Source organism: Grammomys surdaster, unplaced genomic scaffold (assembly GCF_004785775.1).
Source record: "Grammomys surdaster isolate TR1022 unplaced genomic scaffold, NIH_TR_1.0 125876, whole genome shotgun sequence".
Taxonomy (NCBI): Eukaryota; Metazoa; Chordata; class Mammalia; order Rodentia; family Muridae; genus Grammomys; species Grammomys surdaster.
This window is the reverse complement of record NW_021620701.1, coordinates 3,641,051-3,659,500: the sequence shown is the minus strand read 5'-3', so window position 1 is coordinate 3,659,500 and position 18,450 is coordinate 3,641,051. Positions and strand designations below refer to the sequence as shown.

Below are 18,450 nucleotides of genomic sequence, written 5' to 3'. Positions count from 1 at the left end.
CACACATGACCACACACAGCAGACACATATTGATAAATATACACTTTAATAACTATCTTTTTGCTACCTTAGTAGATAATTCCAATGAATACTTTATATTTATAACCTTTTTAAAGATATACTTAATAGATTTACTCCCCATTAATATAGGTCTGTACACATACACATATATGTATGTGTATATATATATGCACATTGTTGTTTGCCTATTCAACCTAGTATTGAACAATTTTAGTTTTTCTCATTATAGTTATTACAGTGAGCACCCTTGGAATAGTTTTCTTATATAAAGCTTTGTATACTTATAGAAATATTTGCTTCACTTGTATTCCTAGAAGTGAAATTGCTGGGACAAAGACCATGAAAATGTCTAAGTTATATTTATTCTAACTGAAAAATTGCTCACCAGGAAAGTTAGGCCAATTTATACTTCAGGCTAGTTTTATTGTGAGTGTTTTGTTTGGTTTTGTCTTTTTTTTTCTTTATATACTGACGCTAAATACTTCAGCTCATTTTTCCCAGTCTTAAAAGCTAAATGTGGTCTACTTCTAGGTATTTCTTCAGTGAATCAATTATTAACATCATTGGCTATTTTCTTCTGGGTAACAGTGCTCTGGTAATTTATTAATATTCTATTCAGCAAGCCCCTCTGTTATCTTCTGACTGTATAACAGTAAGCAAAATTGTTTTTCCTCTGGCATGAATAAGAAAAGATCAGAACTATGTTTGAGCCCTTCTAAGTTTTGGGGTTTGTTTTGTTTTGTTTTTTGTTTGTTTGTTTGTTTGTTTTTGTTTTTTGAAACAAGGTTTCTCTGTGCAGCCCTGGCTGTCCTGGAACTCACTCTGTAGACCAGGCTAGCCTCGAACTCAGAAATCCGCCTGCGTCTGCCTCCCAAGTGCTGGGATTAAAAGCGTGCACCACCACCGCCCGGCTTTTTTTCTTTTTTCTTTTTTCTTCTAAGTTTTTGTTTGTACCATCAAAGGACAATTTCCTCTTTAAAATTCTGTCTTTAACTGTTTCAGAAAACTACAGATTTAGAAGTGTGTAACATGTCAGTGTATTGAATGATCTGGATATGAGGTGGGAAGAGAATAGACTGGAGATGGAGCAGTGCCCTGTGCCTTACCCGTGTTCTAGATCTGACTTTTTCTAGTTCGTTGGTGGGATGCTGTGGTGGGTAGATTTGGTGCCCACCCTAGGTGAAAAGAGTCAGTGTGTGGCTTCTGAAATTATACTTACCTAGTTAACGTAGGTGCCAGTGAGATGAGTCAGGCAACAAGCCTGGCAACCTGAGCTGCCACCTGCATAGTGGGGGGAGAAATGGACTCCAGTTTGTCCAGAAATGTCCTCTGACTTCCAGTTATTCCCCTTACATACATGCACACAACATGCAATAAAATTACTTGATCTGTTTGAGGGGAGGTGTGATAGCGTTTACTACTAGTCACAATATTTCCTGAACTATCACAGTTTAATCCTGATAAAATGGCTTTGCCTTCCCATCAGACTTCATTATCTCTAGACCGCCATACGTACGCACAAGAAGCTGTTGAGGTTGTCAAGGTAGATCTGGTGTCGCTGCCACAGGCACAGCTTTTGTTGTCCTATCAGCCACTTTGTATCTCGTTGTAGTGAGCATAGAACAGGTTTTCATGAAATGTACTTGCAGCATGTGTTTTTTAACTCTGGTGTCGTTATCTCAAGGAAGACACAGTGAAGGAAAGCTGCTCTGAGAATAGGTGTAATGCTTTTACTACTCCAGCTTGAGTTCTGGGAGAATGGTACTAGCTATATTATGCTTCTTTGTTGGGTTTTTCAAGCCCTCTTTAGCCAAAATAAAACAAGACTTTTTAAACTGTCTGTAGACAACAGTTAACCTTGATTTAAGTGCCATTTTCTTTTTGAAATTTTTGTTATAGGAGTATCATTTTTTAAAATTGGTCTAGAGAGATTCAGCTTAGTTTATGTATATTGTACTCTGTCCTATCAGATTAGATTTGTTAAACATGATTTCTTTTGTAGAAAATGCAAATTAAAATATTTGCAAACATTTAGAATAGCTACTTCAGAAATAATTTATGGAAAAACCCACGACTACTTGCATGTGTTATGACAAAAGAGCTATAAATGATACTAGAAGTATTAAACTGAATTCTTTGTCTTTACTACAATAAAATATATTATGTTCCTCCTTCACTTGTAAGTCATGGGAAGTAGGATTCTTTTATGCCTCTAAACCATGCTAAACACATGAGTTCTTAACCCCAGTTCCTTACTTCAAGTCAATACTTTTCAAATCTAAATATTTCTAAGACTTGGAATCTCAAAAATGGTGAAGCGTTCCTCTGGTGACAGGCCAGTGAATCAAGGCAGCACTTCTGGGGTAGCTTTCATTTCTGTAGTTAGCGGGAATCACACGCCTTTTATGTATTTGTAACTCTGACCCACACAAAGCCAAGTTCAGAATTCAGAGGCACATGGCTTTCTTAGCACCTAGAGTTGACTTTCTGTTTTTTTTTTTTTCTAATTAAAGTTTTATACAAGTTTAGAATATATCCATCCCATATGCAGTCACCAAAGGTAGATGCCGATGAGGATGTCAGGAAGTGCATGCTGACAGGATCCTGATAGAGCTGTCTCCTTAGAGGTCTGCAAGAGTCTGACATATTCAGAAGCAGATGCTCACAGCTAACCATTGAACTGATCAAGGAGTTCCCAATGGAGGAGTTAGAGAGAAGACTGAAGGAGCTGAAAGGGTTTGTGGTCTCATGGGGAGAGCAACAATACCAACCAACCAGAGCTCCCAGGGTCTAAACCACCAGCCTGGAAGCACATAGGGAGGGACCCATGACTACAGCTGTATATGAAGGGGAGGATGACAGTGTCAGGCATAGGTGGGTGAGGAGATCCTTGGTCCCATGAAGGCTGGACACCAAGTGTGGAGGAATTCGAGGGTGGGGAGGTGGGGGGGTAGGTGGGGGGACATCCTCATAGAAGCAGGAGGAGGGGGGATGGGATAGGGGTTCCTGGGCGAGGGTGGGGGGAGAAATGGGATAAGGGGATAACATCTGAAATGTAAATAAAACATCCAATAAAAAAATAAAAATTAAAAAAAGAGTATATCACTGGCATGACTGATTAGTTAATTAATACTAAACCTCACAACTAAAAGAACAAAATTACAGAATGTACTCTTAGGTAAATTATTAAGTTCCTCAACTCTAAAATTTATGGTCACTCACATTGTCTTAAGAATTATTAGTAGCCAGGCAGTGGTGGCGCACGCCTTTAATCCCAGCACTTGGGAGGCAGAGGCAGGCGGATTTCTGAGTTCGAGACCAGCCTGGTCTACAGCCTTAGTTCCAGGACAGCCCTGGCTATAAGAGAAACTTTGTCTCGAAAAACAAAAAACAAACAAACAACAAAAAAAGAATTATTAGTAAAGCACTAAAATGTTAGCATTTGGTATAAAATTAGATTTTGGGGTCAGTATTAACAACTTGTCAAAAAATTTTTGGATGATTGCCAAATCAAGATTGATATAACAGAAGTATACATCTCTATAACATATTGATGACATCCTTAAGTATAGGAAATTATTAACTATTACTTAAAATATTTTAAGCATTTATGCCTCAAAGTCATTATTTCAAAATGTATAAACTAGCTTCCTGCTCAATATTCCTGGCAGACACAATATACTTTATGGGAAATAACTAGTTACATTCAGAGGAAATGTTTAAATATGAGTGTAGTCAATATTTTGACTCTTTCTGCTTTCCTTTATGTATTTATTACTAAGATTATTGTGTTTGCATAATAGTCTAACATTCCACTTTATTCAAAACATCTCAATCTGTGTGACTTTGTAAAGTTCATTTTCAAGTAATTGTCCAGGTAAGCGATTTAGGATTCTGAGGTTATGAACTGTGTATTCTGTTTTCTTTGCTTGCTTTGGTTTTGTACCAGTACTAAAATTTAGTAGGCGTAGAAAAATATATATGGTCAAGACCCTGGCCAGGTTCAGTCCTCAATAGCAAAGGGAAGGTAGACATTTTGAAGCAATAAATTAAACGTGGTTATGTTTAAGTGCTGACATGTGTGAATGTTATTAATACTATTTGTAAAAGAATTCAGAACAATGAATTAGAATAAAAGAAAAGGGTTATTTTATATTGGTTTATGTTCAAGAGAGGTTAACTGATGTAATAAACTTTTCTCACTTTGACACATAACAAGCTTTGTAATCTCTACAGAGCTTTAAATATAGGGACATTAGGACTAGATGGTAGTGTGTGTGTGTGTGTGTGTGTGTGTGTGTGTGTGTCCCTTCTGTCCTCAGTGTTCCATGATTTGTGCTTTAGGACATCATCTCTGATTTTTAGTAGTGGATGCATACCCCAAGTTGATGTTACTTGAGTGAAGCAAGCATCTTCCTGCATTTCTCTCTCCTAGTCCATTTACCTGGATGTGTCGAGTGTGACTGAACTGATCCTTCCCATGTAACACTTACTAACCTGAGCTTTGTAAGTGTGCTGTTTCTGAACTGAAGTAAGCGATACCATTCTGTTTGAAGCATAGTGACTTACTTATAACATGTAAATTCTCATGGCTTTATTTTTCTTTTCAAGGTTGAAGAAATGGTACAGAACCACATGAATTATTCATTACAGGATGTAGGTGGTGATGCAAATTGGCAACTGGTTGTAGAAGAAGGAGAAATGAAGGTAATTCCCAGATTATTCAGGTTGCTTAGTGAAGGCTACTGATACCAGTATTTAATAAAATGTTAAAGCAAATTATTATATCAAAAGAAATACCAAATTCTGGGAAGTAAAGCCTCCTTTTTTCATGGCTTTGTTTCTACTAATTGATTTGTGATAATATGATCATAATATAAATCTATAAGAATAATATTCTGTTTTACCTAGACAGCAGAGAAAGTAAAATTTGAGAGTTTATATGTAAAACAGACTACAGTTTGCTGTTGGCCCTCATTTAGATTTTTTTTTTTTCGGTATGTATATCTGTGTAAGGGTGTTGGTCGATATGGCCTGGAACTAGTTAGAGACAGTTGTGAGCTGCTGGGTGCTAGGAATAGGACCTGGTGCTCTGGAAGAACAGCCAGTGCTCTTAACTGATGAGCCATCTCTCCAGGCACTAGAGATCTCTTTCAATCTTAGATTTAAATGTAATAAACATTGCTCCCAGATTTTACTTCGTTTTTCTTCTCTTTGGTCTATTTTCTCCCACTCTGATCTTTGATCCTTGCATCACACTTACTACTCAGATAATCACTGTCCTTTGAAGATGCAAATGTGGAACAATGGAGAGAAACCAGGAGTACTTAATAATCTAAGTGAAGTTCTTCTACGTGTAATGAGTAAAGAAAAGGCATTCCTATAACCCACAACATTAGGGACAGAGAAATTGGGGTTAGATATCAAAGTCATACAGTAACCCACCAGTGAGAAAGTTGATTTTCTGTAGCAATAGGTTTTCTGATTCATGTAGCATATTATTTAAAAAAGATTAAACAGAGTTGGAAGAATTAAGGAGAGACCTGAAAGACCAGTCAAGAGCGTCGAGTACAGTGTGATGTAGATCTACAGTAGGATATATAAGCAGTCATAGGAAAGCCAGGCCGACATGTGTTTTAGAGAGGATCAGGAGTACACTTAATAGTTTTGCAAACTTTGAATGTATAAATTTTTAAAAGTCCAATTTCCAGTTAGAGTGCTAGTAGAATTGGTCGTCCTGATAATGTGCATAAGTAAACGTGTCAAGAGGAAATGGCACAAGACAGAGTGTCCCATGTGCGCACATCTTAACACAGCAGATAGCTTGTTCTTGCCATATTTCCTTATTCTTGAAAGAACTTACCAGAGATTTCTCTATATAGCAATCTGTAATTTTGAAATAATAGATTACACTTATCACTTAAGGTACACAGCCTCAGTGTTTTAAAAACATAAATCTCTGTCTATAATCCATTTGCTATTTCTGCTTTCAGCGTCTCTTTCAACAAGTAATTGAATACCCACTGCATTTCTGATCCTGTACGTGATGCTGAACAAAGCAGTATTGAATCTCCTGTTTGATGCTGTATTCTAACCAGGCTTGTTTGGCCCTGTTGGCAGTGTCAAACAGTCTTTGCAAGCGTTTGATTCATAATGCCAATTTATATTATTTTTTAAGACTGTAGCAATTAGCCATTCATCATATATACATATAATTATTCATGGTTTAAATTTACCTTGGAATTGGGTATGATTCCATATGCCTTTAAGCCCAGCACTTGTGAGGCATAGGTGGATGGATCTCTGTGAATTTGAGGCCAGCCTGATCTACATACTGAGTTCCAGGACAGCCAGAACTACATAGTGAGACCCTGTATCAAAAGAACAACAAAACAAGAAAGAAGAAAGAAAAGAAATTACCCTGGGTTTGTCATTTTGACATATCCTTGCCATGTATAAGAAATTTTAATTTCTTAAAACAGAATGTTGTATAAATAGATTTTCATAACTACAATTCTCAAAAACAACTGGCATTTTTTTAGGTAGGGCCTTACATCTGGCCTCAAACATGTAATGCAGGCCGAGATAGCCTTGAACTTGGCGTCCTTCTTCTCTCACCTCTCCTGTGCTGGGATTACAGGCACATATACCACCAGACCTTGTGAAATCAGCTCAACTTAAAGTATACTTTCAAGTTTGTATTTTAAGAGTCTACCTTTTTTGTTTGGTTGGTTTTTATTTTTTGAAAACACAAAGAAGTGGGGTTTTTTTGTTTTGTTTTGTTTTGTTTTGTTTTGTTTTGTCTTGTTTTGTTTTGTTTTAAAGGAAAGTTCAGGGTGCATTGTACAGGAGCAATAGACTACCTGATCGAGAATGCCCAAGAGCCAAGGGTTTTGAAGTCTTTTGATTTTTTTTTTTTAATATGTTTTCCTTAGGTATACAGAAGAGAAGTTGAAGAAAATGGAATCGTTCTGGATCCTTTGAAAGCTACTCATGCAGTTAAAGGTGTTACAGGACATGAGGTCTGCAATTACTTTTGGAGTGTTGATGTTCGCAATGACTGGGAATGTAAGCTATCATCATTAAAATATTACCAAATAATTATTTTCATTTCAATTTAGTGTCAAATCAAACTTGATTGACTATATCCAATAGTTTACCAAATTTTATAGAGAATATCAAGAGAGTCATATATAGGCGTAATTATACTTTACCTTCATTTGCAAGTGGTGGTGGTAGTGGGATCAAACCTCACGTATGCTAGACAACTACACCACCACTGAGCAACCTCCCCAGACCCATAGCTTTTAAGATAAGATCGCACTGTGTTGCCAGTCTAGCCTTGGATTATTTGTCCCTACCTTATCCTTCCAAGTTGTATGGTTATAGGTATGTACAACTATGCTTAGTGGTACCTTACTTTTAAGTAGACTTTTTCCCTGTTGTCTTGCTGTGAAGAGTCACCATGACCACAACTCTTATAAAGGAAACCTTTTAATTGGGGCTGGCTTACAGTTTCAGGGGTTTAATTCATTATTGTCATGGTGGGAAACATAGTAGCGTGCAGGCAGACATAGTGCTGGAGAAGGAGCTAAGAGTTCAACATCTTGATCCTAAAGCATCAGAAGGAAACTGTGCCACACTGGGTATATCTTGAGCATAAGAGACCTCAAAGCTCCGCCCTCACCACTCCCACAGTGACACAATTCTCCAACAAGGCCACACCTAGTGGCCTATGGCCAAGTATTCAGACACATGAGTCTATGGGGGCCGAACCTATTCAAACTACCACAGCTATTTAAAACACTTAAGATATTATATCACTGGATCCAGTACTTTAATAGTATCTTATGATAGGTAGATATTTCCCATACAAGTAAGTAAAATTCATTTGTATCAAATGATTCATTAAGGTGACAGATCAAGTTAATAGAAAGTCAGAATTCCTATGGGAGTTTTCTCATTGTTCTACTCTTTTCTAAACTGTCTTGTTTGTGTGATAAATTCCTAGATGAATCATGCTGTAGTTAGGTTACAGTTATTTTCATATATGTGTTCTTAGACTCACATTTTATAGATAGAGATGTTTCTGAACATCATACAGTATTTATCGTTGGCATTTTGACATTTGCTCCTTATAAATATAATCACGTATGACTAATTAGAACACACTAACCCAGCAAGTTAAGCGAAAGAGAGGAGTTGCAACTTTAGAGAATATTTCACCTGGGGTAATATGGTAATGATTATAATTGCTTATCTTGCTCTGGAAGATACTGTACTGGAGAAATTTTCCTGGTAATCAGACCTTACCACCACCATCTAAAGAATGAAAAGAAACTCAGCCCTTGTGCTCAGTACTAGCTGCCTTCCATTTAGATATAGCGTAGGTAATGAAGAGTTCTGTTTGCTTTTACCATAATGTCATTTCTAGTCTTTTTTGCAGCTGCTAATCTGCTTCTCTTCATTTCAGCTACTATAGAAAACTTTCATGTGGTGGAGACATTAGCTGATAATGCAATCATCATTTATCAAACGCACAAGGTAATGGTCCTGTCATCTGTCCCCAAAGATGTAAATAATTCGGACTTGAACATACAGGTTTGCTGCAGTAAATTATGCTAGGGATTTAAATTTAAATCTCACAAAATATCCAAGTACCTTTTTTGTTTGTCTTGTTTGGTTATTTGTTTGAGACAGGTCCTCTCTGTATAGCCCTGGCTGTCCAACTGTGTAGACTGGGCTAGCCTTGAACTTATGGAGATATGCCTGCCTCTACTTTGCAAGTGCTGGGATTAAAGGCTTATGCTGCCATGTCCAGCTGAGATTTAAAGACTTTATTCAGGCCCCAGAAATTGAACTGCTAACCAAGAGTGGGCATGAGCCAGACCTGGGGCCCCCAGCATATGTGTAGCAGGTGTGAGCTAGGTCCTCATGCAGGTCCCCCTACAACTGAACCTGTTGCCTGCCTGTGGATCCTGTTCCCCTGGCACATTGCCTTGTCTGGCTTCAGAGGGGAGTGAGTGCCTGGTCCTGCAGTGACTGATGTGCCAGGGAGGGGCGGTGCCCTGGGGGAGGCTCCACCTTCTCAAAGGAGTGAGAGGTAGAGGGAAGAATTACAGGAGGGGACCTAGCAGAAGGAGATGCTGATATTGGGATATGGAATGAGTAAATTAATTAATGAAAGTTATTTTGACTGCCAAATAACATAATGGTAAATGAGAAAAATGGTTATTACAACTTCAGGAATGTCATATGTTTGAAAATTATATCAGGTCATTTAGAGCAGAAATGTGTGGAAGACTCTGAGGAACACAGTCTAGAGGCAGCACTGGCTAAAGATCTGTAGCTAGTTTCTTAGCTAGTCTGAAAAATAGTCTTCTGGACTTAATTCAAATGCAAATGAGTGACAGTTTTCTATGAGAACAGTGATGAAGGTATATATGCATTAACTGTGGCCAAATATGAACATTATCTACAGAGCTTCTCTGGAAACAAGGAGAAGTTGAGAGACTCGTTGTATTCTTAGAGCACAGAGAGAAGCATTATATAAATTGATTTCCTTTATATTATTTCTCCCACTGCCTTTCAGTATAATACTGCTGAGTTATTACAGTATTGCTCTTGCTTTTTGTTATGCTGTTACCCTTTTTTTAAAATGCCATTTTTTTTACTTTGTGTGTGGTTGTGTGTGTGTGTGCATGTGTCTGTGTTTGTAGGTCAGAGAACTACCCACTAGTGTTGATTTTCTCTTCTACCATGTGGGTCCCAGGGATAGAACTCAGGGCATCAGACCTAGCAAGAAGCGCCTTTATTCTCTGAGGTATTTAACTGCCTCAAATACTTTATTCAAAGTAAAAAAGAAAGTTACAGATAAATCAACCTAAAGCAATGCTGTTTAATTATGTACAATGGTGTAAGAATTCAATGAGTACCTCATTTTACTATTCAGTGGGGTGTTTCTGATTTGTAAAATTGTTTCTTGATTGAGTTGAATATGAAAAACAAACATGAGCCCAGCGTTCTTAAGAGACATCTTCTGTAAGTGTGAGCATACTTGCTTTTACCTTCCACTTGCTCCACAAACGTGTGATAATAGATATTCTGTATCAGCATACAGGACTGGGAGTCTAATGTGAAATCTAAAGTGTAGGAAACATTAATTAGATAATTGTCTTATAGTATATAATGAAGATAAATGGGCAATAATTTAAGCAGAAGAAAGTTATTACTAGGAAATAATTGATCCTGGGAAACAATCTGCTAAAAGTATTCCACCTGAGAAATACTAAATGCAGAGGAAAGCACGATAGTTATATTTAGACTAAAAACTAAATGTAAAATTACTAAGAAAAATTAAGGTATAATTACTTTTAACTTGCTAGACAAGGTTTTACAGTAATCCTTTTGGTGAAATCAGATAACAATCTGCAACTTTTCTCCATTCAAGTTGGCTTCTTTAATGATGTATGAAGGAAGAGCACTTGGCCCCTGATTTTGGCGTCACTTTTGTTCTTGTCCTTATAGCTTTGTATTCATTACTGATTTTGTTTGTCCTTGTTTTTTTGTGACAGGTCTCCATGTTGCTTAGGCAGTCCTCCTGCCTCAGTATCTTTAGTGACTGAAACTATAGGTGTGGCATTGTGTCCCACTGATGGCCTAGTTCTGCTTTATGTTTGTTTTGTTGTTATTTCTTGTTTTCTGAGGTAGGGTCTCATGTATCCCAAGCTGGCCTCGAACTCACTATGTAGTTAGAATGTTTGAGCCTCAAGGATTCATGACCATACCTAGTTGATACTGTACTGGCTGATGAACCCAGGGACGCCTGTATAATAGACAGGCTGAGCTGCGTGCCCTACCTTGATTCTCTGCTAATGAAGTGCTGAGTGACTAGAGACCGACAACAGCCATTCTTCAATCTTCATTAAGTTGGGCAAATGAAATTTTAGATCTTTGAAAGATAAACTTTGCAAATGTATTGACATTGTGGGGTTGGCCACTTTTTGCATTCAGTAACTAAAAAAGACACTATATAATAAGGACAGAGTTCAGTTGCATATACCAAATTCTCAACATAAAAATAACTTGAGCAGGAGAAAAGTTTGTTCTTCTATCATTTAAAGTAGATAGTTTCACTTATAAGCTGCATGTCATTTCTATAGCAATAGTTTTTCTTACACCTTAAAAGTAGAAATATTAAGTGTAAACAATTTTAATTCAGAGGTTTTATATAGAAGTTGTAGTCCTATTTGCTTTTCAAGTCTTTGATTCTCTAAGTAGAGCATTGACTGAGACTGGGGAGTTGGGTGAACCATCGATGATGCTTCATGGGTACAGAGTTTCTGTCAGAAGTGATAGCAAGTTCCAGAAATATTGTAATTACAGATATTGTGACTGTAGCTATACGGTACTAAGTTGTGCACTAAAAATAGTTAAAATGGTGAATTTATAATAATTTTAAACAGAAAAAGAATAGTACTCCTTTGAATATTCTGAAAAGGTAGTGTCTGTTCATAATGCATCCCTTCAGGGATTCTGATGTTTTCCCCTTAAACTTTAACAAATTTCAACTGTAGGATATTTAGGTGGCTCCTCCTTTGTTTGTTTGTTTGTTTGTTATTTTCTTTATTTTTCTATATGACATGAAAATAGTCAAATTGTCAAAACACTTTTAATTCTTTCACAGAGAGTGTGGCCTGCTTCTCAGAGAGACGTACTGTATCTTTCTGCTATTCGAAAGATCCCAGCCTTGACCGAAAATGACCCTGAAACTTGGATAGTTTGTAATTTTTCTGTGGATCATGACAGTGCTCCTGTGAGTATAATAGAGAAATGAGTAGAATTCTATAATATAAAGCCAAATATGTAATGCAGCCACATTTATGCATACACTCCCTTCCTACACACACAGATACTTGATTTGATATGTTTTAGATTTTATGTTAAATTGCTTGAGACAGCCCTTGTGGTTTCTGAAGCCAAGTGCCATGGCTATCAGTGCCTCCTCTGTAGCTGTGTGGCTTTCCTTCTGAGTTTGTTAAGGTAGCTGCTTGCGTCCTATGGGTAGCCTATGTCCTAAAGTTATCGCCTAAGCCTTATGCTACACACCTGTTGTTTCTGCCTTGACTTAGTTTTAGTTAGTACTTTGAAAGAGGGGAAAGCTCTCTGTCAGTTTGACATATGTTAATTGGTGGTTATAAGGTCTTAAATGGGAGCTGGAAAGATGGCTCAAAAGCCCTGGCTGATCTTCCAAATAGCCCAAGTTCAACTTCTAGCACCAATGTGATGGCTCATAACTAACTAATCTCGGGACGTGACACCTTCTTCTGGCCTCTGTGGGTACTGCAATACACGGTGCGCGGACAGGCATGCAGATGAAGCACCTGTGCATACAATAAATCATGCATTGGTTGTTTTAGGGAAGTTTTCTGGAGGTTTTATAACAGAGTTTAAACTAATGCAGTAATAGGGCAACAGAGATTATAAAAAGAATATTCTACAAACTAATGTTATTTTGTGTGTTTGCTTTGACAGCTGAATAATCGATGTGTCCGTGCCAAAATCAATGTTGCTATGATTTGTCAAACTTTAGTAAGCCCACCAGAGGGAGACCAGGAGATAAGCAGAGACAACATTCTGTGTAAGATTACATATGTAGCTAATGGTATGTAGTTCTTCTCTGTTCTGATTGATTCTGGTTGTAGGTTCTTGACCATCATCCACATAAAAATATCCAATTTATTAGTCTTTAACCTGGAGATAAGTTGTATATAGAATTGTATGGAAGACATTAAAAATCTACATGCCTGAATTTCTATCTTAGAACTAGTATATGAGAATTTTTAAAGTTATGAGTAGGTGCATACATTTTAAAACTTTATCTATATAGGTCATACATCCTTGGTTTTAAGAACCATTTTATTAATAGTTGCCTGGTAGAATGTATTTATAATTAGAGTTTTCTCTGCCAGTCATTAATAGCTTCCAGTGTGTGTACTTCATTACGACTCACCGCTGGGCAGCCTTTCTCTCATTTGTTTTGGTTTCTTACTGTCCTGTTCTGCATCTGCAGTCTTGATTGTAACCTTTCTAATCAAATACTCAAATGTTCATTGTTATTCAAAGACATAACTACTCAAATGTTTAAAAAAACACATGTTGCTACTTAGTTATAGTAGAGAGTGTTGAACAAATAACTTTAAATGTTGCTGTGTTAGTATTCCATGATATTTAGGGAGAATCATGACTATTTTAAGAAGATAATTCATCCTTTCTTACCACCTGTTAATGTGATGGGTTGGCATTAGGGGATGAATAGTTTGAGCTTAAGAAATGGAGAACTTTTGAAAAGCAAAGGAGTACAGTAGGTATGTCATGTGTAGGTGGAGAACCACATCTTAATCGATTCGACTTTCCTTTATTTACAGTGAACCCAGGAGGATGGGCGCCAGCCTCGGTGTTAAGAGCAGTGGCAAAGCGAGAGTATCCTAAGTTTCTAAAACGTTTTACTTCTTATGTCCAAGAAAAAACTGCAGGAAAACCAATTTTGTTTTAGTATTGACAGGTACGGATGATCTATAAACCTCGTTGACTAGTAGCACTCTTCAGGTAGTAAAATTCGATCAGTTATTGGAAGGAGGTGTTGGAAATGTTTTATGTTCCCAAATAGAGGATTGTAGCCTGTAGTCTTTAACACATTTTGTTATCTATTTATCTTCTAACATAAAAGAAACATCAACATTACATACATAGAGAACATAAAAAGTGCCAACTTGCTGTCTTATGCCTTGCCAGAAGCTCGTTACTTCTTGTATGTGGTCGTCTAGACTTTCATGTATACATAGTCATCTCTACTAAGGGTCAAGTAAGTGTGTGTGCGTCTGTGTGTGCATCTCTGTGTGTATGGGGGGTACACATTCAGCAGCAGCGTATTGCGTGCACTGTACTCTGTCTGCTTACACATCCTTGAGTCTGAAGTTTTTTCTCTGTTACTAAGGAGTTTCCTGGTTTCGTTTTCTTTTGTGTGCATGCACATCATTTATCTAACCAACTCTTCACTTGACACATACTCAGGTTGCAGCCTTTAGTAATACAGTGTTAGAATTTTATCTTTAGTCATTTTGAACTATAAAGTTTCTGTGTGTTAACTGTATGTAGTAGTGCTGCATAGGGGACCATACGTTTATAGTTTACATATTACCATCCACCAGAGAGGTTGTAGTGACTGATCTCTCCAGCGATAAGTGTGTTTTATCTCCACATAGGTTCTCATAACTATATAAAGTAAAACTTTCAGATCTTCTTTATCTTGGCAAACAAAAGTTCTTAATGTAGTTTGAATTCTCTTGGACCACAGGTTTGGACCATGAACATTTATTTCTTAAGTAAGACACACACACACACACACAGTGCTCCCACAAAACCTAAGTAGAATTACCAAGTTCTTAGACATAATGTTAGATGACATAATTCCTACCTAAGGTTGAGAAGAAGTCAAGGCTAGTTTGTAGGCTAATATTTGAGAAACCTCTTTATTTTCAGCACATTGCTCTCCATATGTTTTTCCCATAACTTCCAAAAGATCATTTTATATTTTCTGTTGCTAACAGAATATATTTTCAAATATATAAGATCAATAATTTCACATTTGGAAGGGTGAAAATCCTTTAAAGATAAATGACAGAGTCTGTGTACTCCATGAACATGGAGGGTAGGAGACATCTTTTCTGGTAGTCTCATGCTTTTACTGATATATTGCTATTGCTTAGATTTTTACTTGTCTTTTTTTTTCCCCTGCAGTGACTGAAGCAAGGCTGTGTGACATTCCATGTTGGAGAAAGAAGGAAAAAAAAAAAAAAGACTCCTCTAAGCTGGAATGCAGGATCTGCAGCCTTGTCTGTGGCCCGAGAAGAACACTGCAGTAGTAAAGCTGGGTACCCAACACTAGCCGTCTCCTGCTAGCTCTCCTCGCTCAGCGTGTGACTATAAATACATGTAGAATCACATGGATATGGCTATATTTTTATTTGCTTGCTCCTAGGAGTGAAAAAATTAACTTTGAATTATAACTAGGAATTAACCAATGCTTTAATTTTGAGGAATTTTTTCAGAATTTTTTTATTTACCATGGTCCAGCCTAAGATCCTCAGTTGTATCAGGTTTTGTGCACAAAAGAAAAGCACAAAAGTTGACTGCACCTGAGGCATGTGCTCTCTGTGCACCAAATATTCAGATGGGCTTCTTTTTACAGGCCTTCAGTCTGTGTCTGTGTCCAGAAGTTTTTGACTTTTTTGCTTTGTATAATCATAGAATCTATTGCTGCTGATTTCTATAAGGATTCATGTTGTGTGTCTCTTCATAACTGAGGACTGTCAATAACCTGTGATTTTGCCTTTTCTATAGTCTTACTCCCATGAAGAACGTTGGTTCTGATGGAGAAAGAATGAAAAGCTTTATCCCCCCCCCAGATATCTTTATATTTTTTATTATATATTTTAGTTGTGTACTATGTGCTACCAACTTTTTTCAGTTTGTTACAAACACAATTTGGTAATTTTTAAATTGGTTCTGCCTGCCTCCAGTCAGAGACAACTGTACATCTCTTATGGGTATAGAGTACTTTATATACAGAGGTCAGGATAAAGTGGGTTCATATTTTCCCTGAAATTTGTAAGAGAATATATGGTATTACTTGTTAAACCAAATCAGACTGTTTGAATTTGACATTTGATTTAATATTTCTAGTATTCTGTAACAAATAGGTAGTTTTTCTAGCTTGGATCACTTTAAATGATATATCGAAGGTATACATAGAAAATCTGAACAATGCTCCAGTTTGCCTCTTGATCATAAATTTCAGCAGAGCAGTAAAATTCCACACTATTCAAACTGAAATGCTGTCTTTAGTTGCTATGAGAAGCTAACATGTAAAATACCTGATTTAGTTGTAGTCCTCTATGAGAAACGTTGAAGCGTGGAGTTGAGGCAAGGAATGGTACTCACTTCAGTTGAGATGACTGCCCACTTCAGACTCTCGATCGTGTTTACAAGCAGATGTATTTATGTAAATCAGGCATTTTGTAGATGCTTTGCTGACTCGTTCCTCTCCCTAGAAACACAAAAATCAGACCCTTTTGTAAAGCAGAGAGTCGTGTCATGTAAAACATGACCTGTATATATTCCATACATCAAAATGGAGTCTAAAGATGAATGCAAGGTGTGATAATTTAATGATGGGATTAGTCTGATCACGTATATGCACAATCCTGGAAGTGAATTACTTGCATCACATAGGATGATATTTATTACTCTGTACAGAGAGAAAAGTACATATAAAGCATAGAGCTTACATTACATGCACGCAGTTTCATGTCCCATAAATCTTTTATATTTTTTAATTTACCTTTCTCTAAATGATGTGCATGGAATATGCCTTATTACAGAAATGCTATTCATAATTTGACTCTGTGGAAAAGTGCCTATATGGTGGTAATGCTAAGAAGGCAAGGAAGACAAATTCTCATACCAGTTTACATCACCAGTTAACATTTTATATTGTGATGTTTAAAAACAGAAAAGTTTATACCTCAAATGTGTATTTTATTTTGCAATCAGCTATGGGTTTGGGATGGGAGAACGGGGAGGGTTGGGAGGGAAAGTTTATTTGCTATAGGCACTAGTGGGAATCTTAGGGGAAAAAAAAACAAAAAGAAAAAAAAAGCAAAAACAAAACTCTCTACGCCCACTATAAATGTTCCTCTGTTTGCATTTCTGGTAACTATGATGAACCAGGCAAATAACTCTTTCAAAACTAAATTGGATAGCTTTATTTTACAAACATGTGCAAAGTTTACAAAGCAGAGTCTGCATCTAATTATCACCAGTTGCATTTGCACTAAATGTGGTGATTAAGTTTTCAATTTATTCTATAAATAAAATGTTAAACTAAAAATGTTTGTAGTAAAAAAGATAAGGAATAATCATTTTACCTTTCAGTAATTGACTGGTAGTTTATTGGTGATAACCCTGCTCTGTCAGATTTAGAATTGAGTTCAGAAATACTGGAAGTATTCAAACAATCAAAGTTAGGAGGAGCACTGGCCATATTATAATATTCACACCTTCAAGAATTACTTTCATTTGGCTAATTCCTACATATTGAATATTTATTATATTTCTTCATACCTGGGTATTTATCTCAGCCCAAGCCCCCATCCCACAGCCCCCCAAAACAAGCCCCTTTACTCAGTTATTATTATTCTGTGATGTTAGACTCCTGAAAAATACTGGTGATGTGGGGTTTTCCCTGCATGTGAGTGAACTTGATGAGAGAGCACAGTGCTCCTCTTGGGATTGAGGACTCCATATTTAAAGTGGAGAAACTTGATTTGGTGTTGCTACAGGAGGAGCAGCAAAGGAAAGAGGGAAGAGCCTAAGCAAGGTGTGAGGAGGCAAAGTAAGATAAAGGAAACATGGTTCTCATCTGTTCGTCTTCATGACTACTTTATATACCTATACAATATCAGTGTCAGTTGCTACAGAATTTTAGCTGGGCTGAGCTGGTTCACTTGTGAAATTGTGCTGGTTATCTTTAAGCTTATCAGTTGTTTGTCCGATCAGACACCTGACCAGTATTTAGTCCAGGCTGTACAGACGATGATGTATTTGGATTGTTGTCGTTGTTCATCTACAGACTCAAAGCATAATCATTTTAAAGTACCTTGGGAGTGTGTAGACTGTAACTATAATAGCTTTATGATTTTGATGATGTTTTTTTAAAAATATAAAAGATGGATCTTCCATGTTACAATCACAAAATTAAAACCAGTATTTAAAAGTGGAGAAGTATTAAAATATTATGGACAAATATGCTTGCTTGCTTGATTTGTTTTCCTTAACCCCAAGGTACTAGTCTAGATAATTTTCTGGGTAGTTTTTAAAGTTTCCTGAGTTATTCCAATTCAGTAATCCTATTTGTAACCTCATTAGGGATCAAGAAAACTCTGAGGGAACAACCTAATGTTAACAAATCAGAACAGGCACATGCTAAGGTAAGTGTCCGATCAGTCTTCTGTCCTGTGTATTATGCATATGTGTATAATGGATTGCAATTTAAATGAATTTATTATGAATTAACACTTAAAAGTCTTAGAGCCAGAGAGTGAAGCCACCTACCTTTTTCTGAGTTTCTAAACTGGAGATGCTGCACCTGTGAATTACATACATGGCGTGTCTTCACCCATGTGCTCTTAGTTATAAATACATACTTTCTCATTTATTTAAGAAATATCACCTCTGCCTGTTGCAGTCCTAAAACAATCACAGGAAGTGTGGACACATGCTCTCTGGGGTCTCCCTTTGATTGGGTTGAGAAGCACTGGACACATTTCATCTCTAGTACTTAGAGTGTTTAGTGTAACCTGTTAATAT

The 18,450-nt window shown here is 36.9% G+C and overlaps 1 protein-coding gene across 1 annotated transcript in view; it reads left to right on the top strand.

Annotated features, from left to right (window-relative positions):
- Positions 1 to 17,889, top strand: part of Col4a3bp (collagen type IV alpha 3 binding protein) — a gene marked incomplete at its 5' end in the record, with an annotated part of 58,947 nt that extends 41,058 nt beyond the window's left edge. Inside the window, 7 exons of the mRNA XM_028752047.1 lie at positions 4,633 to 4,728; positions 6,957 to 7,089; positions 8,495 to 8,565; positions 11,708 to 11,836; positions 12,556 to 12,685; positions 13,449 to 13,585; positions 14,821 to 17,889. Coding sequence (XP_028607880.1) covers positions 4,633 to 4,728; positions 6,957 to 7,089; positions 8,495 to 8,565; positions 11,708 to 11,836; positions 12,556 to 12,685; positions 13,449 to 13,576 — 687 coding nt within the window. The remainder of the gene's footprint in view (positions 1 to 4,632; positions 4,729 to 6,956; positions 7,090 to 8,494; positions 8,566 to 11,707; positions 11,837 to 12,555; positions 12,686 to 13,448; positions 13,586 to 14,820) is intronic.
- Between the last annotated feature and the right edge of the window lie 561 nt (positions 17,890 to 18,450).